General features: G+C 53.0%; 2 protein-coding genes across 5 annotated transcripts in view; one reads left to right on the top strand and one right to left on the bottom strand.

The window, feature by feature from the left end:
- ORMDL3 (ORMDL sphingolipid biosynthesis regulator 3) overlaps positions 1-20435 on the top strand; it is a 44338-nt gene extending 23903 nt beyond the window's left edge. The window contains exons 1-4 of one of the 4 annotated variants that reach the window (XM_081028862.1): positions 13691-13822; positions 17278-17477; positions 18215-18366; positions 18768-20435. In XM_081028862.1, the coding sequence (XP_080884988.1) occupies positions 17304-17477; positions 18215-18366; positions 18768-18903 (462 nt within the window). In that variant the 5' untranslated portion in view covers positions 13691-13822; positions 17278-17303 and the 3' untranslated portion in view covers positions 18904-20435. Of the gene's footprint in view, positions 1-13690; positions 13823-14163; positions 14358-17277; positions 17478-18214; positions 18367-18767 lie in introns of those variants that run through there. The other 3 variants (XM_081028864.1, XM_081028863.1, XM_081028865.1) reach the window with 3 other exon arrangements.
- On the bottom strand, positions 5345-6151 carry LRRC3C (leucine rich repeat containing 3C; the record flags this gene model as incomplete). The annotated part of the gene is made up of 1 exon (XM_081027982.1): positions 5345-6151. The coding sequence occupies exon 1, from the start codon at positions 6113-6115 to the stop codon at positions 5345-5347; it is 771 nt and encodes a 256-aa protein (XP_080884108.1). The 5' UTR covers positions 6116-6151.
- Positions 20436-20822: the final 387 nt, after the last annotated feature.

Here is a 20822-nt window from a genome sequence, read left to right as displayed (position 1 = left end):
GTCTGGGTTTCCAGCAGCCTTCTGTTCCACATGGATGGTTGGAATCCCTACTGTTTTTCACAGCCAGATGGTGTGGGTGCTCCTCTTCCTGGAGTGTGGCTGGGTCCTTCGCTCCTCTGGGGGAACCTCTGAGGCCGAGATATCCCTCCCTATTTTTAACCACCATACGGAGGTTTGGGACCAGCCCATTTTGGGACCAGCCATGGCTTCTTTATATCCTTACTTATAAAACTTCTGTTCAACCAGACTTCAGATGGTTCTCCAGGTTGATTGTTCTATAATTTAGTTGTAATTTTAATGTTGTTCATGGAAGGAAGCTATCATGATGTTTATCTACCCTGCCATTTTGGATCTCCTGTGACAATGCTGAGGTTTTGGATGTCCAGGGAGTTTTGACATTTGCTACTGACTATGACAGAGATATTCACCAGGAGACCTGAGAGTGCAGTCTTGGTGATCTTGGAGTCTTTTTTTGGTTCTACAGGACAGACATGCTTGTGTGCTTGTTTCCACACATCCCTGGAAGGAAACCTTCCTTGATTGATTCTTCATGATAAATTGACCCGACTCCAAAAGTGAATGAGAATTGAGGGATGACCTCAAACATTAGTTTTATTAGGGGGACTTGAGGTTTTTCTTTTGTGTTCTAAAAGAGAAAGATGGTAATCCTCATAAGTGCAGAATTGAGTGTTGTGACTCAGAGAAGATAAACTGGATTCCATGAACCTGAGGTAGGCACATGGGTTGTTGTTTGTGATAGGACGTTAAACGGGACAGAGAGATATGAACGGAGAAGAACCATAATGTGCTGAGTCCAAGTGCTGGAGACTCCAGAGCCATCTTCACCTAACCAAGGGGCTATCATGACCGAGAGAGACTGGACTTTCTCTGCACTGTCCCAGGGGCAGATCTTGGACCCATGGGAGGAGAAAACAAGGAGACAGGCCAGGTAGAATGAGCATTTCCAACAATTGCTCTGAGTTATTTCCTTCAGCCCTGATAGAAGGGAAACTTTCTCAAATGCATCACCTGCTTCCTGTCATTGAGAGTGGATGTTCTGAGATTTGACCTTTCCTGCAGGTAACTCAAAGTCAGAGTGATTAATAATATGCATTTTGCCAATGCTCAAAGGTCCCTATCCCCACAGGGCCATTTAGAGGACACTAAAGGCCTTACTGTAGTGTTTTTTTGAGTTCCTGTAAATACTTTAAATAATGTCCCTCCCTGCTGTCAGGCTGTCGTTTCTCACTGCTGTTATTCTGACTATCTATAATATACTTTTTGCTACTTCAGATATATTGTTTCTAACTTGTTGTATACAGGAAACCATAGTTCCAAAATTATTAGAAGCCTATGTAAAATGAGATTTTAAAACTGGGTAAAATAAATGGATTCTGAACGAGTGTTCCTGTGAGCAAAGTACATGAATCTTAGTAGGTGTTGGCTTTCAGTGACCCTTCTGGGCTCACATGGCTCTTGTGCACACCTTGTCACCTGGCTAGTATTAATGATACACTAATCTGTCAAGTCCCAAAGATGGGCACCATGGCTTCCTCATTGTGTTTGCAGTGCCTGCCACGTAGTAGTAATTCGAGTGTTTGTTGAATGAATGAGTGGACTTGTGGTGGCATCTGCTTTGGCAGTGTGGACACCTTGCTCTGCTTTGTTTGCTTCATCCCTGGGTTGGGGCAGCATTCCTCCTAGACAGGCGAGGTTGTTGGGGACAGTCCCAGAGAGATGAAATGAACGTGTTTTTGGTTGGAACTCCCCTTAGTCTAATGGAGAGGCACAGTCCCTCCCCTTGGGATAAGCTACCTGTGTTCCTTCTGGCTTTGATGTTGCCATCCCTCACTCTGTAGACGAGCTCAGTGTTGCTCTTGAAATGTCTGTACGCGAGCCCAAGACAGGAAGGGTGGGGCTGTGCCCTATCCGTTGCTCCTTAACTGCCTCCCTCAGCTCCTTGGTGTATTCAGTTGGCTCCTCTATTCGTTTCCTTTTGTAGAGAATGCGGCTTTGTAGATGCTTCAGTCTCTGTGTCTGGGGTATGCTTGGGTCTCACCAGTTTCAGAACTCTTCAAAGAGAAAGGACCCTGTTTCTTCCATGAGCCTGGGAGTTCCCTGAGAGTTAGGTTTATATCTCTCCCCCTCCGACTGGGGGCTCCTTTCTCCGCTGCTCCATAGGACAGGAAGAAGCTGGTGGGGGAAGGGCTGAGTGAGGGACTTCTCCTCTTCCCACGCTTACACACAGCCTGCTGGCTCCAGGGTGCTGCATGGAGAGGACAAGAAGGGACCTGCCCCAAGCCTCCCAAATTCTTGCCTCAGAGCTAGACCAGGTGTGTAGCTGGGCTCTCTTGGCACCTGACAGCTTTGTACCTGGCTCCAGTACATCCCAGTGGGAGAGGCTGGTTTTAACTTAGTGCCTCCCCCTCTTCCTTTATAGGTACCAGGCAGATGGGCCAGAAGCAGGCAGCAAAAACGAGGCCATCCAGCTGCCTTGCCACGGCCTGGAAGGCATCTCAGCATACGGGTCCTATGATCCCTGATCTCCAGCAGAGATAAGGATGGGGTGAAACCAGTTATGCTACCCCTTCCTGCCTGCCCAGTGGACAAGTACAACTCACAGGCCAGGGTGCTGAGGGAAGGGCTTAGGGGTTCAGCAGCTGTTGTTCTAGGTGCAAGCGTCTCTGAGTCTGTGGAGGCCCTGTTCTTTCCAGTCTCCTGCAATGTGCTGAGCTGGAGCCACAGCTTCTGAAGCCCCCTTCCCACCAACTTCTGACTCTGAGACCCTAACTGGCTGTCCTGCAGGGGTTCTCTCCCTGGGGAGGGGAGCCAATGAAGCATCTCCCCTGCTACCTCCGCAAGCCCCCACTCATGTTCCCTCTTCCTTTTCCCCTGTCCTAACTCCAGACAGAAAAAGGAATTTGAGCCAGATGGGGTCATGGAGATAACTTGTAGAACATTTATTATCCAGGGCTCTGGGACTCCTCCTGATCAGACCTCTAGGCAAAGCTTCCCTCCCTGAATCCTTTCTCATCTGAGAATTGGGGATAAGTGACAGGGTAAGGGAGCTGACTCTGCAGACCTTAACGGCTCGGCTCGGTCCCTGCTGCTCAGGATGGCAGGGAGTCCAATGAGGCTCCAGGAATGGGCACCAATGGTAGCAAGGCGAGGCCCCGCCTGTCCCCCACCCTTCCACCCCCACAGGGCTACACAGTCTATTTCCCAGGCCCCAATGCGACGTGGCCCAGCCTGATTCCAGTAGGGGTGGGTGAGCAGAATGGGGCAGACTGAGAGTGGCAGGGGAAGGACTGATGGAGGCTTTGATAGGGACGGGCCAGGATTTCAAGACCCAGGCCAGGATGTGGCTGGGGTGGACGGTCAAAGCCGCAGCCTGAAACTTCTCACGCCCTAATTCCTTCCCTGAGCACCCCTGCAAGTGGGGAGGCCAGGGAGAAAAGGACGGGGGGCGGGGGGGGCGGTGTCCCAGGTTTTTCTGAGATGAGTCAAGTGGAGGCTTCCTGGCTGATATGAGGGAGTTCAGCCTTGGAGTGGTGGGAGGGGCCTCAAGGGTGGCGAAGGTGCTGGAAAGAAGACAGAGAAGTCAGGATGGGTCAGAGGGACCAGGGAGGTGACACATTCCCCTTTGCTACTCCTTGAGTGGCCACCCAGTCAGCCCAGGCTCTGCCCCAAGCGGAGTGGAACCCTGGTTCAATGATGCTTATCTTCAGTTTCTACTGGGGCTCCTATAAGCTTCCCCAAAGCAGCTGTGTCCTCCACGGAGGCCACATGGGCCGATCATACTTCTTGGGGGCAAGAGACAGGATGTGTTGACCCCTTTGGGTCCCTTAAGAGCCTATTTGGTGACAGGGATAGTTCATACAGCCCCTTGCTTCAGCCAACTTGGTCTCCACCCCTTTACCCCCCACCAAGAATTCTTTTATTAACTTTGAACACATCTAGTTTCTCCCTATTGCCTGCTCAGACTCCTGATGAGAGAAAAGAAGATTGCCAAGAGTGTAATAGCTCCCTCTCCCTTTGCTTCCTCTGCCCCTTCCAGCAGGCTGGAGACTGCCAGCTGATGACTGATGCCCAGGCACTGCCCTCCTCCCTCCAGGCCCCCTCCATTCCCCATCCTTCCAGTTCCGGCATCATTAATTCATAGGCCCTGGCATCCCTAGCAGATAGACTCTAGTGTCAGGGGCTGAGTGTCTAGTGCCAGGTAGGAGGGGAGAGAGGAGTTGGCACCCAGCCCAGCAAGAGCACCCACCACCAAAGTGGCAGTGGAGGTGGTGGTGAAGGTCCCAACACCCTCCCACTCCTCACTGCGAGGCCACGCACATTCAAGAAAAGGAGCATTAAGAAAGAGATCAAGGGCATTAATAAAAATGACTTTATTGAGTTATCCTGGGGTGGTGTTCTGGGGGTGAGAGACCTCCTAGTCCACTCCCCCGTCGCCAGCTCTCCAGGAGTGACCCATCTCCATCTCAGGTATAAAGGAGACCGCTTCACCCCCAAGAGAAAGAGTTCAGGAAACCCTTCAGTGTATAAAGGAAAGGCAGAGAGATGGGGAGCCTCTAGGAAGGGAAGCAGGGGGCCCTAAGCCAGGGGTTCCCCAAAAGAGAGGACAGAGAGAGGAGCCTAGGGCAAAGAGAGGCAAAAAGTGAGGGGGGAGCTTCTCAGTAGAGGTGAGAGAGAAGAGAGGAGGAGCCCACAGGATCCATCTCAATCTGGCCACACCCCAACTTTCTGACCTCACCTCCAGCTTGTTCCCACCCTCCCCTCGCCCCTTTTTACACCCTCTATTCCAGCCCTCAGGTAGGTCTTGCTGCTGCCCAGACGTTCCAGGTTGTTTTCCATCTTCTTTGCTTTTGTCCACCACCTTTCAGCTAAGGTCCTCCCTCTTCCCCTCAAAGCCCTTCTCATCCGTTAAGAGTCAGTTCAAACATCTGTACAGCACAGCGAACCCTTTGAGATCACCTCAGCCAGGCAGGGTCTCCCTCCAGGCGCCCACAGCTGCCTGCTCCTACTTCTGAGCTGGCACACATGTCACCCACTGTCATTCTCTGTTTTGTCATCTCCCTACCCCTGTGGACTTGGGAGCTTTGGACTTCAGAATCTAGAACAATCTGGGCCCAGAGTAGACACCAAAAGTAGACACCAAAAACTCCAGGCACCAAAGATAGTGTTGGTTGAGAGAGACAGGAGTTTTGGGGAGACGGAGGAGGAAGGGCGGTGGAATTTGGGGGGTGCGATGGGGCTGCAGAGGAGGCAGAGGGGGTGAGAGGAAGACAGAGAGCACAGGTGAAGGGGTGGGGGAGTGGGGGCGGAGGAGAGGACCCTGGCATCACAGCACTGTGCTGAGGGTGGAGGAGCCATCGGAGCGCATCGGCAGCACAGGGGCACGCTTGAGGGGACGTCGGGTCTCATCCCGATTCTGCCACACGTAGTGGACCAGATAAGCCACCACCAGGGTCAGCCAGCCCCCCATGGTGACGAGCAAAGCCACATCAGTGCCCCGCTGGGCCCGGCCCCGCCCCGGCCCACACAGCTCTTCCTCCCCTGCCGGTGGCAGGGACTCCTGCCCCACGAGGTCTGGTCGGGCTCCCGAGCCACACACGATGCCTGTCCCAGTGCCCGGTACCAGCCTCACCTGTCTGAGCACCTCCTGGAGGGTACAGTCGCAGTGCCATGGGTTGGCAGACAGGTTCACTTGGGTCTGCAGCCCCACGAAGGCCTCCACGGGCACCGAGGCCAGCTGATTGGCAGAGAGGTCGAGGTGCCGCAACGTGCCTTCCAGGCCCTGGAAAGCAGCCTCTGAGAGGTGGGCAAGGACATTATGGGATAGATCCAGCTCCTCCAGAACAGGCAGGTGTTGGAAGGCACCAGCAGGCACTGATGCCATCTGGTTGGCATCCAGGTAGAGCTTGCGGGTGTCGTTGGGGATGCCGGTGGGCACGGCACTCAGGCCTGCCTGGCTGCAGCGGAACGTCCGCTCACCAGCTTCCTCTGCCACGTAGCAGCCCTGGGGAGGTACCTGGGGGCTGGGCATGGTACCCCCTGTGCCCAACACCAGCAGGAGGGACAGGAGGTGACCAGCTGGTGGGAGCATGGCCATAGATTGGCATAGTCCTGGAGTGGAGTAGAATCTGGAAAAGAAAAAGCCCGATAAAGGAAGAGTGAGTCAAGAGCATTCCATTCCCCACTGCCAGCTCTCTCTTTCTGAGGTCCCCCTGTGGAGTCTCTTTGGACTGGAGCCCCTCCTTTGGGGACTCTCTCAGGCCTGGGTGAGAACTTTGCTGCCTCTTTGGGGTCTAGAGCTCCTCATTCGGGCCCTTTGGGTAACAGATCCCCTGGGTCTGAGACTCTTCTAGGGTCTCTGATTCTGGGGCTAATCTATGAAATCTCTTGGTCCAAGGCCCTATTGGTCATTCTGGGTCTGGGGGCTTCTAAGTTTTTGCTTCTAAGTTTAGTCCCTCATTGGACTAAAGTCTTTTTCCACCAACCTACCTGGGTGGCTGCCAGGTGGGCCAGGTAGGCACCAGAAGGTCAGTTGGCACTAGTGTGAAGGAGACAAAGAGGACAGATCAGCGATAGGACTTCAGGGCATCCAGCTCGGCTAGGTGACTAAGGCCCCACCTCTGTGCCAAGCCACCCGTTTTCCTGGAGCATCCACCCCTCTGCCTGCCCCAGCTTTGTCTTCTCCACCTGCTCCTTTCTCCCTCATCCTCTCCCTCCTCCGCCCAGCCTCTCACCCCTGTTGGTGGGAGAGCTTTCTCCTTGGCTGCCCTCTTCCAGGAAGTAGCCTCCCTGCTGCTCCGCTCTGGAGACCCGCTTCCTCCTCCAGAAGTCCTGCTTGCTCATAGCTGCTGGAAGTTGGGGGCTGGGGCCCAAGAGTGTTGAGTTTCCTGGCATGTGACTCTGGGCCCCAGGTGTCAGATACCTGAGCCATGGCCTGGCCAGACGATGCCAAGAGAGGGCAGATCCTGGACCCTGATGAACTCTGCCTGGGGAGACAAGGCCCCAATTTCATTCCCTGCCTCGGGCTCCCCTCCCAAGGCTTTGCTGTTGCCATCTTCCATTCTTCCTCTCCCAGCTGGGACGGAGACTCTTCCTCCCAGAACCTCTGTCCCTTGCCCAGAGCCTGGCCAAGCAGAAGGAGGCCTGCAGGGCAGAACTGGGGTGGGCCCCATTTCATATCTATTGCCTCCGGCAAGGCGGCTCCCTCCAGCTCCCTTCTTCCCCCACTCTCTTTCTCTGCCCTTCTACCACGCCCTTTTTCCATGGTGAGCAAACTGGCCTTGGCCTTTTCCTTGGAAAACTTGTCTCTCTCTAGAGCAGCTCATCTTTGGCTCCTCATAGAGCAGCTCTCTTGCCTGAAGGGCAGCACTGTGGTTCAGGTTTAGTTTGTTCTCTGTGCTGTTGGTAGGTGGCTCCTCTAGGAGTTGGAAGGGGTTCTTCAAGGTGCCTGAAGTCTGATATTGTTGCCTACAAGTTTTCCTGCCGATTTTATGTTCTGGGCTAGAGCTAACTCAGGTTCTCTCAGTTTGCTGGGGCCCAGGGTTCCCAAGTGGGTCCTTTTCACTCTCCCTCATGCCTGAGAGCCAAGAAGGGCTGGGATGACTTATTCCCAGGGCCTCTTGATCCCACCCACCATTTGCAGCCCATGCCACTACATTACACAACCCTCTCTTCATGTTCACTGGGTTGTGGAAGGGAACAGAAGAGCGGGATGTCACAGAGACTTGCACAGAGGAGGCTGAGGTCATAGGCCATGGAGACCTCTTTGAGAAGGAAAACCTGGCTGTGTTTTGTGACAGACTACAGATGACCCGAAACAGACACAATTGCAGGGCCCAGCAGAAAACTGAAAGGAGGCCCTTGTTCAAAGACTGTTATGAATATCAAGATGGCAATAGCAGGTCGCAAAGCCAAGTGCAGGCATGGCGCCCTGCGCAACTGCACAGGTCACAGGCCCATGAAGCTGGCCCTGTAGGTGACCTTTGAACAGGCAGTTTCAGAAGCATGATGGGGGCCAGGATGAGACGTTAGGAAACCAGATGACGTCATCGCTGGGGATGCACTCAACGCTGACTCATTCTCATGACATCAAGAGGACATTTCTCACAGTCACATTTGTCCAAGGAATCAGATAAAACGCTTTTTCTATACTTGGGCAGGAGAAGTGAAACATTTGTCTGTGGTTTGCTTGTTAGACCACGCATTGTGCCACTGAATACTTCAGTGTCCATGTTGCGATTGTAGCTGGACGTGGTATAGAATGCATGGAGACCCTGTCCCTCCCACCGCTCTTCTCTTACCCTGGGCAGGGGTTTTAGCTAAGACACCAGAGTTGAGCCTGGCTGTCGATGGAGTTATCCCCTTGTCAGAAGAGGGGAGCCTCCAGCGTGGGACTGGGGTGCCCTGTACAGCAGCTGCAGGAAAAGTGGCAGTCCACACACAGAGGAGAGGCCACGTGGAGCATGGATATGGTTAACTGAGGGGGCTGAGTGCAGTGCTCAGGAGAGAGAAGGGAGACCTGAGAGGAAGGAAGAACCTACCTGAGGATGGTGCACAGTGCAGGTTCAGGGGTGACAAGGTTGGGGCAGAAATTCTCCTCTGCCATTCATTCTGCTCCCATCCTTGGATGGACGCTCTCAGTTGTTCAATGCACACTTCCTGTGCCTCTTAGGTTTTGAGGATGCAGAGAGAAGTAAAACATCCCCCAGACGATGGGGGAAAGACAGATGTGTGCACAAATACAGCCACCTGATAGCATAGGGGAGGGCTCTAGCTGAGGTGTCTGCAGGAGTCAGAGGAGCCCAGAGGACAAAGCAGTGGACTCTGCCTGGGCAGTTGGGGGAGGTTTCACAGAGAAGGTGACAGGTGAGCTAGGCCTTGAGGGATGAATAGGAGTCTACCAGATGGAAAAGGATCGGAGGGAAAATATTATGGACTGAACCAAGAGCAAAGAAAGGACAAGGTGTGTTCTGAGAACAGAGCTCAATGTGGCTGTCTGTAGTCTGGGATGTGTGGGTGAGTTACTTCCTTCAGCTAACATTTATTGAGAATCCTCTATGTACAGGAAATGCAATTATGAGTAAGAGAGGCAGCAAGCACCCTAGCAGGGAAAGTGGATATGTAGCAGATAAATACAGTGGCCTCAGGGCAGGCTCGAAGTCTTTACAAGGCATCTATGGAAATAAGAAGGACACACAGGATAAGGGCCTGGACAGGCAAGAGTTTTTGGGAGAAATGCCACTTCCAGCTGTGGGACGTTGGGCAAAATATTTAAACTCTCTGTACTGCAGTTTTCTCATTTGTAAAGTGGGGATAATAAAAATACCTACTTCACAGGGCCGTTTTAAAGATTTAAAGGGTTTATATATGTAAAGCCTTTGCCGAGTCCCTGGAACACAGCTGTGATTGGTACTAAAGGAGGAGTTGGCATTAGGCAGGGGAAGAGGGTGACTTGTGGCAGGGGCCACCCATAATTTCTATAGCGGTGGGGTCGACTAGGGGTAGTCATGCAATTGGAAGGGCACCAGGAGATCTTTTCTGAAGCTACTGTTTTGATATCCATTGCTCTTTTGATCTGTATTATTTATAGTTTTCTAAAGTGCTTCCCCCCCCCCTGGGAAAAAATATCAATTATCCATATCAAAGAAAATGCAGCTTGAGGGGTTCCTAAAGAATAGCCCTGATCTTGGTTCCCAGAGGAAAGCTCTAGTTCCCAGGGCTTGGCTCTGGCTCTCGAGGCCCTGGCCTCCCAGTCCTTTTCCTCTGCAGCCTAAAATAGCCCACCACAGGGCTGGGCATCGGGAGGAGAGTGGAGGGCCCACTGGCAATGCTGCCATCCCTGCACCTCCTCCTCGTTTCCCACCAGCTCAGTAGCTCTCACTCAGTGCTCGTCTGCTTAGCATCACCGCCCCCTTCCCACCGCTGCCTCCACATGCCTGGGGTGCCCCCCACGCAAACAAAAACACAATTGCTAAAGAAGGAAGATTTTTTTCTTCCTTGCACTTGCTCTGGGATTGACCTCAACACCTCGCCTCAGGAAGGAGCAGAGGGTAGGGGTAGGGAGCAGGAATGAATTGGAGGGGAGTAGGGGGTAGTAAGAGTAGAGGGGTACCATTCTTTCCTGTAGGGGTCAGGGGAAAGGGCTCATTTCTTACAACCCACCTCCTCACTTCCCACCACTGCCATCACCTCTGAAATGTGTTCCCAGTTTGTCCTCCATCCATGTTTGCTATTTCTGCCCACATGAGTGTATCTATTGCAAGCAGAGGCCACACCATTCGCCAGATGGAAACACCCCAAGGCTGGAGAATATGGCTACCTCAGTGGACTAAGACACTCGCAGAGCGCAGGGAGAGCCTGCGAAAGTGGCTTATTCTGTTTTTAAAACACAAACACATTTCATAAAAAGTTTAAAACTAATAATCTCACATGACATAAAGTTTGAAACTAGAGAATGAACAAGATCACCCCAAACCCCTCCATCCTAACAAAAGATCTGTTTTCATTTTGTTGGATTTCCACAGCCCAGTAAAGTAGATGCCCAAATATCATTGAAATATGAAATGGGTTAATAAAAGGCAACACACACAGAGCACTTACTATGTGCCAGGAATTGTTCCATGTGATTGACATTTATTAACCCATTTCATCTTCACAACCGCATGAGGTGGGCTGTCTCATGATCATCACCATCTCCATTTAGAAATAAGGTAACTGAAGCACAGAGAGGTTCAGTGACTTGCCTAAAGCCACACAGCTGGTAACTACAGGAACTGGGAGTTGAACCCTGGCAGTCTGGTGCCAGGATAGTATCAGTGTTGCTCTGTTTTTCTAAAATCATAGTGGTTAATGCATATGCAGGTTTATAAAAACTTATTATGGATAATTTGAAACATAAAAAAGTAGGGAAAATAATAGAAGCAACCCCATGTTTCCATCTCCCAGTTTCAATAACCATCACCTCATGCCCATCTTGTTTATTTTATTCCCCCACGTCCCTAGCCCAGTTTATTTTGAAGCAAATTCAGTCATCATATAATTTCATCCACATATATTTTAGTATATATCTCCAAAAGATCAGGATTTTTTTATTTTAAAAAGCATCACAATACCATATCATGCCTTAAAAATTATAATTCCTTACTATCATCAGTTTGATTAGTCAGTATTCAGATTTCCCTGAAAATTTAGTAAAGTCTTTCTTTAGAAAAGTTGGTTTGCTTGAATCAGGATCCAAATATGGTGCTTGGTTGATATCTTGCTTAATTCATTTGAATCTGCAAGTCTCTCTCTCCTTTTTTAATTCTAATTTATTTATTAAGGGAATTGGATGTTTGTCCTAGTCTTCCTTTTTCTAGATTTTGCTGGCTGTAGCCCTAGGAAATGCTCACGCTATTTTTTCCCCCCTGATCTTTTCATATCACCTAGCAAACATTTTCCCACACTGCCACATAGTTTTCAAAACCGTTTACTATATGGCTTCATACTATTCCATCCAATGGATGGATACACCATAGTATTTTTCTTGGGCATTTAGGTTGCTTTCAATTTTCCACTAGTATAAATAATCTTGGAATGAACATCCTCACACATAGTGCGTGGGATGTACTTCCTTAGAATATGCTACCAGAAATGTAATCATGGCTCTGAAGCCTGAATGGTTTTTCAGCCTCTTGGCACATATTATCAATTGTTTGTTCAAGGGGTTGTTCATTTTCCAGCACCACGTAAGAGTGCTGTCACTCATTCGGAACAGTACTTAGGCCTATTCATGGCTGAAGGATGTTTAGTGAAGACATAGTAATTATGAGGGCAGAAGGCTAGAGAAGGAGAAGGATGATGCCAAGGACTCAGGCTAAATTAAGCAGAAAGTGATCCACAGTTTACCACAAACCTAGAGTGAGTCAGAACTCCGTTCATTCCCACTGTGAATAAAACCTTGATAACAGGAGTTATTAATAGGGCATGGCACGTCCAGTAATCTTTCAGTTAGACTATGCATTAGTCAGAACCTTATTTGAAATGAGGAACCAGTCTGGGTCAGTGAACTTCACAGAGATGTGAGGAAACTGGGAAAGATCCAGACAGCTCCATCGGCTTGATAGAGAATAGAAGAATCCCAGAGAGAAGGCAAAGGACTCAAGTAGGCTCACTTTGGAAAAAAATGGAAACATCTTTTTTTTTCCTTTTTGCCTCAATGTTGAGGAGGTTTTTGAGGGAAGGACAACACTCAATTGTTTGCTTATGTCTTCAGAAGGCTGAAGTCTTCAGAGCCTCCACGAAGCAGTAGAAACTTCTGTAGAACACATGGCAGAACTTTTTCAGACTCTGGGGCGATTATTTCGGTCTTGGGACGAGCACTCTTAGGCCACTGGCTCTGGAAATATTTGAGAAGCTGCCTGTTCTCCTGCTCTGAGTGGTTCAAATATCCACCTGCTTGGTGCCCACTAGTTGCTGGTCTCCATTCCAGCTTCGTGACATCTGTTTCCTGCCAGCCCTCTGGGGAGGGGTGGGTGAGGTCTGAAAGAAGTACTCCCCTGGTTCCCTGGGCCAGCCTTCTCCTTTCTGTCCCCTCACATTCATTTCGGTGTGTGTTTACCGCCACTCAGGTTGGAATGTCATGACATCATCTGATCCTGCTATTCCAGCGCTGCCATGCAGAGTGGACTTAGAAAGAAGCTGGGTAGGGCCAGTGGAAGCTACTCAAACAAGGCCCTCTTGGTGACATGGAGAGTGGGAGTGACCCAGGAGACCTCAAGAGCCATTTAGTTCAACCTCCTACAGAAATAGCTTCCTACAATGCAACAGGTGCTTTACATACATTCTTTTGAATTTCCACAACCTTGAAGGTAGAGTTTCACCAGTGTAGAATTGGAGATTGACAAGTTATTTGCCCAATGTCACACTGCTGGTAAAGGAGTGCCTGATAAGTCTACATGTTAGTTAAAATCTGTGCCCTTGCCTCTGGAGCACGCAGACATGAAAATTACAGACCAGAGAGGTCGAGCCTCCCACCCGATGCCACACAAGCTGACCTGGGACTGGAATTCAGGCTCCTAATTCTTCATCAAGGAACCTTCCCAAGACACATGTCCTCCTGGGACATTTAACGTGGGGAGGCCAAGGCTGTGGAACTGAGGAGTAGACAGGCTTGGACAAACGCTGCCCACAGGCTGCATTCTTTGCTCTCCAGTCTCTCATTCCAACCAACGTGGTGAAAAGCCCGCTTCCAGGAGGGCCCAGCAGGGCAAAGGGCTGGGCCAGTCCGTTTCTGGAGGAGCCAATTTGGGGCTAGAGCGGAGGTGGCGAGATGTAATTGAAAAACTCTGACCTAAGGAGGTCAAATTCTGGCTTCTGGTCCAGGTTGGGAGTCAGCAGGGACCTCGGCAAATTACTTTCAACTCTTTTGAGTTTCCCTATCTGCAAAACGGGACAAGTGTACACAGCACTTCAAGCGTGCAGACGCAAAAGCAGTTATTACGCAACAAAGCAATACCAGCTGATCTTAGTATTGCGTCCTATTGAAACTTCGGAGAGGCCTAGCGAGGCTGGTGTGAACTAGAACTACCAGTCCCAGGAGGCATCGGGCGGGCGGGTACACGAGCTGGTAGAGAAACTACAATTCCCAGAAGGTATCGGGGAGGCCAGCGCTGGGCGGTGACGTCGCGGAGGCCGGCGCGGGACGCTGATTCGGCCGGAGCTGCCAGCGGGGTGGCTGCCTCCGCTGGTTGTTACAGCTGCCTTAGCAGCAGCGGCCGCCGCCCCCGGGCACCCCTCTCGGGCCCTCTACCTCCGGCCCCGCACGGTGAGTCGGAACGGGCGGCCTCAGGGTGGCCGAACCGGGAGGCTTCTGGGGCTAGAGACGGGGCGGGGAAGGAGGTGGGGGCTGCCAGGGAGGTGCCGCGGCCCAGAGGGGACCGGGGCAGGGTGAACGGAGGTGGGAGGTGGTGTGCATGAGCCGAAGGGATGCCCAAAAGGGAAAATCGGGGCGGGAAGCCGAGGCTGGGGCGTCGTGGTGGGGGAGCGCTCGGGCTGCCGCTGTGGGTGAGGGGCCGGGAGTGGCTTGGCTTCGAGGATGAAGATTTGGCCGCTTCCAGGGCTGGGGGAACGCGTGGAGGAGGTGGGGGTGGGGCTCCGGACCCGGCCAGGCAGTGAGCGCGAGGTCGGAGGCTGGGTTGCGGAGCCGGAGGCCTCCCTTCGGCTTAAGGTCGCACTCAGAAAACCCCAGCAGTAGTGAGGACTCCGCCTCTTCGCTTCACCTCCGGGGCTCGTGGGGGTTCGCCCCAATACTCCATGTCCACCGCCCTCCCGAGTCCAGGAGGCAGGGCCAGAGCTGAGAGGTGAGCTCCTGTGGCCCTGTGGGTTGGTGGGTGGGCACAATGAAAATGGCATGGTGGCGTGCTGCCAGGTACTCCCCACTGGGGTCCAGTTGCAGGCTTGGACGTCTCGTGCTCCTCATCCAGAAGGCAAAAGGTTTGCTGCTTAAAGGGCTGCCTTTACTTCGGGGAGAGAATGGGAATCGCTCCCCTGGCAGCTGCCCTGGGACGCACTGTGGCCTTGGCTTAGGTGTCTGACAGACACCTAAGCGGGGCAGGGGGACTGGTGTGTGCAGCCAGGGGCAAGGGAGGAAAGGAGTAGGAAAGCTAGCAGCAAGAAAGTGGTTAAACAGAACAGTTGCTGCAGGCTCTGGTTTGAGGCGGGTTATGAAACCACATCAGGGACTGGCACAGGCAGCCACCTGCCGGCTACGGCCTCAGAACTTCGCAGCCTCCGCCGCTGTAGACTTGTTCTGTCTCCGCCAGCTGCTTCTCACCACTTCTCCCTTTCTGGGCCAGGGGCACTTGGTTATCTTACTAATGGAAGTAACGTGTATCCTACTCACACAAAAGTCTCAAAAGTGCTTCCTGGCTGCCAGTCTTTTTCTTCATTTATTGATCTCATTTGTCTGTTGGAGGAGGGGTGTCTCCTGGGATTTCTGCTCTCAGGGAAGTCAGTGAGTGTTCAGGCTTCAGGAAGAAGTTTCCCAGCATGTCAGTTAGGTCTAGGCCCCTCCTAGACTGTTCAGGCTTCATTGGATTCCCTGTTTGAGCCAGAATGAAGCACATGATGATCTGGGATTCAGCAAGGCTCTTGGCACTTCTGGACAAAATACCAGGGAGGACGAGAGGGCTCTCTCTACTCCTCTACCCTGTAAGTCTAGGTTAGGGAGAAGTGGAGAGGGGCAGCAACTTCTGGTGAGACTTGGGGAATTGTTTCTTTCCTTAGTAATAAGTCCTTCAGAGCCCTCACTTCCCAGCCAGCCCTCCCCCTCCCCCACTAGATGGAGGCTTTTGTGTAGCAGAAGTCCCAGGAGCTGCATTGGTAGCTGAAGCCCCAAGCCCCTGGGAAGGTAGTCCTGGTTTTCTTCCCTGGGTTTCTGTTGGGCCCAATTCTCCAGCCTAATGGGCTGGGCTGATGAGCCTGGGAGCATGCTTCTAGGATGCACCCTGGGTCATCACATATGTTTGCATGTTGGGAAGGTGTGTTGTGCGTCACATTTCCCCTGAGGTCTCAAAGCGTGGAGCTGTCTGAAACGAGGAAAGTTGTTCCCATTATCCTGGAAGTAAGGAGCTGATCCTTGAGACGTCTGGCACCTACGCAGGCTTGGCTTTGATCCTAGCCAGAGATACATAGCAGCTGAGTCTGAGGGGGTTCGTGGCTGCAAGGTGATGGAGGCGGCCTTCTGGGCACTTCCAGGATACCCCCATCTGGGACCCCTTCCTGCATCTTCAGGAGAGATGGGACTGTTACCATGGTGATGATCTTAGGGTCTTGATCAGGCAGGACATTCTCTTAGCTCAGGAGGTTAGCCAGTACAAAGGCACCATCTGTTCCCACCTCCTGCTGGTCACAGGGCCCTCAGGGATCTGGGGACAGCCATGGTCTGGACAAGGGACTGCTCATTCCCCTCCTTACCTACATCCAGAATGCAACTGGGTTGCATTGTTTCCTGGGCATGAAGGGCAGTGCTGGTTCTTCCTGCTGCATGCTTCTGCCTTGCTGCTGGGCAAGGGAAGGAAGGCATGGTGCTACTTACACCTGGAAACAGGGAACAGAAGCCGAGGTGAGGATGGGTGGGGCAGAGAGGAAAAGGGGCAGGAGAGAGGCTGCAGGTGTGGTTTTGTGTCCTTGGGAGGGGGATGTTGGTGTGGATGCCAGCTACTATGGGAGCTGTAGGTGTTGGCTGTGTTCTCTGTCCTCACCTCTCCTCTGGTAGGGAAAAGGGCTCTGGTGGTTTCGCAGCAGAGTGGGTGGCATCACGAGGGTTCGCCTGAGTGGCTGCCAAAAGGATTAAACATCTGGATGGGTTGTTTTGTGTCACCAAGAAGGAGGCTTCCAGGTCTGGGCAAAGGTCCCTAATCAGTTGTTTTTTTCTCTACCTCCCTCTTTCTACCCTGTCAGTCCTCCTGGATCAGGGTTGGGGGAGATCCAGGACTAGAGAATTGGATGAGAGGGTAGAAGCAGTGACCTCCCCAAATAGCTCAGCCGCTGCTGTCCTTGCAGGCCCCAACTCCTTTTATTCCTTTTGATGGGGAAGGTAGAGGTAGGAGATATTCCGTATTAGGCCCTTAGTGAGACAGTCCAGCAGGGCTTATGCTGAGTGATTCTTAGGGGACAGTCCTCGTCTCCTCTCTCCTGGGCTTTGTGGGAAGAGGGCCCTCGTGAGAATGCTCTAGGGCAGGGGTGTCCAAACTGTGGCCCGCGGGCCAACTGCAGCTCGCAATCCATTGTTAATTGGCCCGCAGCAAATTCCAAAAATATATTTAGTTTACTTAAATAAACTGGGTGAGGCAATACATATTTCACCTCGAGTGAGTGGCCCGGCTGTTTGTGTATTTTACTGCATATGGCTCTTGGTGAAAACCGTTGAAAAAAGTTTGGACACCCCTGCTCTAGAGGATTAGATTGAAGGAGGGGCAGTGATTTCTTTGCTGTGGGGCTGGAGGCTTCTTGATGACCTGTTCACCAGGCAGCCTGCCTAGGAGGGGACTGTCCTGATTGGATGATGTACGGGCCAGCCTGGTGTTTATTCCAACCCAGCATTGGGAAATGAATAACATTAAGTCAATGGACTTTCTCTGGCCTCCTGTTGTTTGAACCCAAACAAGAGAACTGCCTGGAGTTCTTGGGGAAAGCAGAGCCTCCCTCCCGCAGGGTGTGAGAGTGTGAGGGGGCAGGGAAAGTGGTGTGACCTGTCTCACCTGTGCTGCTTGTTTGCAGAACAGTGGCAGGAGAGGGGCAGCAGGATGAATGTGGGCACAGCGCACAGCGAGGTGAACCCCAACACACGGGTGATGAACAGCCGAGGCATCTGGCTGTCCTACGTGCTGGCCATCGGGCTCCTGCATGTCGTGCTGCTCAGCATCCCCTTCGTGAGCGTCCCTGTCGTCTGGACCCTCACCAACCTCATCCACAACATGGTGAGGGCCTGTCTGCTGTGCTCCCCGACCCGACCCTGTGGGCTGCTCTTTGGCGGGGCCGAGGAGGAGACCCTACTCGTGGGCAAGAAGTCAGGGTGACATACTGACAACATCTGTCACCAGAGCTCAGACCCAGCTCTCATCTCTGCCCCACTCCCTCTCCTGAGTTCCAGTCCTGTGACTCCCATAAGAGGAATATAATCTGCAGGTTTGTCCCCCTCTCCAGGATGGGGTAGCTTGTGGACCTGGAAGATGGGCCGTTGAGAGCTGAACTAAGGGTCCCAGAGAGGCCCCAGGACCCAGGTGCCTCGCCGGGTGCAGAAATGCCCCTCCCCCAGCTTAGGATCTCAGATCATCTTTGACTCTTGCCCTCTGTGCTCCCTCACACTCGTTTGCTACCTTGTTCTCATTTGGTGGGTGAGCAGGGGCCCAGTGCCCTCCCATCAGCCTGCTGCGTCCCAGCTGGCACGGGGAGACTGCCCTGGGGCTGGAGCACAGAGCTGCGCTGACTCCCGCCCCGTGCCTCTCCTCGTGCCAGGCCTGCCCTCTCACCCAGTGGCTTCTCTTACTCTTCTGCCAGGCTCCCAGTTGCCTCATCCTGACGTCCAGCCGCATGCCCCTGCCCAGCAGAGGGAGGCTCCCGATCACCCGGAGCCCACTCCTGGGACTAGACTGGAGGAGCTGAGCTGGAGGGCCTTTTGCCTTTTGTGTCCTCTAATGAAGGCCCCTCCCTCCAGGGCATGTACATCTTCCTCCATACGGTGAAGGGGACACCCTTTGAGACCCCAGACCAGGGCAAGGCGAGATTGCTAACCCACTGGGAGCAGATGGACTACGGGGTGCAGTTTACAGCATCGCGGAAATTCTTGACCATCACACCCATCGTGCTGTGAGTGCCTTGGGTAGAGGAGGATGCTAGCAGGCAGCCCAAGGTCTGGGGGACCCTGGGGCCCCACCAGGCCTGAACCCCGCCCCCCCAGCTTGACCCTTGGCATCGGAATGAGCAGAGGAAGGGAAGTTGGAGTATCCCTGGTCACGCTGGGCTCAGGCCTTGTACCCCCTGGCCCTATCTTTCCTCAGTTGGGGTTTCCTTCCTGACAGAGAGATAGACCCACAGGCCTGGGGCAAAGCAAAGGGACTGGGTTGGGAGAAGTTTCTTTAGCCTGGGAGATCTTGTCCCCCTCCTTCTGTTCTGGGGGCCTTTCCCATGACTTCTCACGTGTCAGAAATTTGCGGGAGGAAGGGGTCTTCCAGACAGAGTCTGACACCTGTCCCCAACTTTCCCCCCAGGTACTTCCTCACCAGCTTCTACACCAAGTACGACCAGATCCATTTCATCCTCAACACTGTGTCCTTGATGAGCGTGCTCATCCCCAAGCTGCCCCAGCTCCATGGAGTCCGGATTTTTGGAATCAATAAGTACTGAGGGTGCAGCCCCTTTCCCTGTCCAGATGGCAGGAAAGGGTAGACGCCTGTGCTGTGATGCTGAAGACAGAAGGAGCCTCTGGTAGTGCCAGAGAAGGGGGTTGAGCCTCTGGGCCCTAGCTCCCCCCACTTCCCTCAGTAGCCGACTTGAAGTAGCTTGTAGTGGGGTTGGGATGACCCCCTGCCCCCAGCTCTGACCCTTCTGATTGTTTTGATCTTTTCCTTTTGCCTTTTGGATAAAGACTCCATGGGGATGGTCACAGAACGGGCTGGGCTCCCGGGCTAAACACAGACCTTTGAGGTTGGGACAAGTGGCCAGGGCAGCCCCCTGTGCACTTGCTCCTCCTCAGACCGCTAAAGCACTTTAACCCCTGTGAGGGGACGGTACAGTTTCTAGATTGTTTCACTTGAGTTCTGAAGTCTTTCGGATGACCCTCAGTGTGTGCTTGTATGTGTGACAGCCAGTGCGTAATGGTGCCTCATCCCTCTGGGAAGAGAACCATGTAATCAAATCCTTACGCTTTTGGCAGCTCCCCTACAACCCACCCTGGTTAGTGGGTGGGAGTGGGGAGGATAAGGAAAGGGATGATGGGGCTGGGTGTGGATGGCCTGGTCCTGGAGGTGGGGCCAGGGCTGCTGCCATCCTGCCCTGGTGGAGACAGGGAGGGGGTGGGAGAAGGGGTGGGGATGATGAATTGAGACTTACAAGAAGAGGGGTCACATAGTAGCAGAGATTAGTATGATGGAGGGAGGGAGGGAAGAAGAGAGGGAGGGTGGGAACAGAAGCTACACCCAACCTCATCCTGTGGAAAGTGGTCAAGGATGGGTGCAGGCTTCCAGAGTTCATTTACCCACAGCATGGCGGTGGTAATAAGAAGGGAGGCTGCTGTGGGTTCCATGCTTCTGGATTGGTGTCAGGCGGTGGAGATGCATGAAAGAAGCCCGTGAGTCATCGTAAGCACGGGTCCAGTTTGACCCTGACTTCTGCAGTGGTGTGAGGGGCATGGGGAAACCGGGATAGAAATGATGAATGGTGGGCCCCTCCACAGCCCTTTGCCTCGGCCTCCTTGTGCAGACGCGCTGGGGCAGGGCCTCTCGTGTGGCATGCACCTGTGGGGCTATTGAGGCCACCCCAAAACTGGGCGGGGGGCTACAGTCGTGCATGGTCCCTTTTTGTGCAGGGCAGTGGAAGGTGCAAGGAGTGGCCTGCAGGCACTGTCTCCTCACGTGAGGAGCAAAGAGGTGGGGCAGGAGCCTGAGCTGGGCTGGAGAGGAGCCACTCTGCCCCTCCCCAAGCTGACTCGCGTCTGTGTTACTTCTGAAAAGGTGTGGGTGCCTGTGCCCCTTCCCAGGATCCCGAGGGAGGTCATTGACTGTTTTCTGCCTCCTCGTCCCCCCACCCCCACCCCATGTATCATAGGGAACTTTCACCTCAAAATCTTTCTAAGCAAAGTGTGAATAGGATTTTTACTCCCTTTGTACAGTATTCTGAGAAACGCAAATAAAGGACAATGTGTTCCTGTTTCCCCCCTGAGTCCGGCCTCTGCTTCCGGGAGGGCTCTGGGGAAGGGGGCAGGGGTGCGGGCAATGTGGGAGGGTCAGTTGGACCCTCTCCCTGGACAGTGGGCGGGGCCCTGGGCTGCTGCTCTTCCTCCCGTCCTCAGCGGAGCAAAGGGCTGTGAGAGAACTGGAAGCCGCCTCAGGCTGAGACTACCTGGCTGTTCCTCTGACAGAATTTCCCCCTCGGTTCCCCAGGCTGGCTGAGCCAGGCTGGGCGGGCAGAGAGATGGCTTGTGCCATGGCCAGGGAGTGGGTCAGTCCAGCAATGGCTTCATAAATGAAGCCAGAGTCCCGAGGGGTGCCTGTCCTTTCTTCTGAGTGCCTTTGCCCATTCTGATTTCTCCTCCCCCGTGCTCCCTT

The sequence above is a fragment of the Rhinolophus hipposideros genome (genome assembly GCF_964194185.1).
Source record: "Rhinolophus hipposideros genome assembly, chromosome: 20".
Classification (NCBI taxonomy): Eukaryota; Metazoa; Chordata; class Mammalia; order Chiroptera; family Rhinolophidae; genus Rhinolophus; species Rhinolophus hipposideros.
This window is presented reverse-complemented; position numbering and strand designations above follow the sequence as displayed.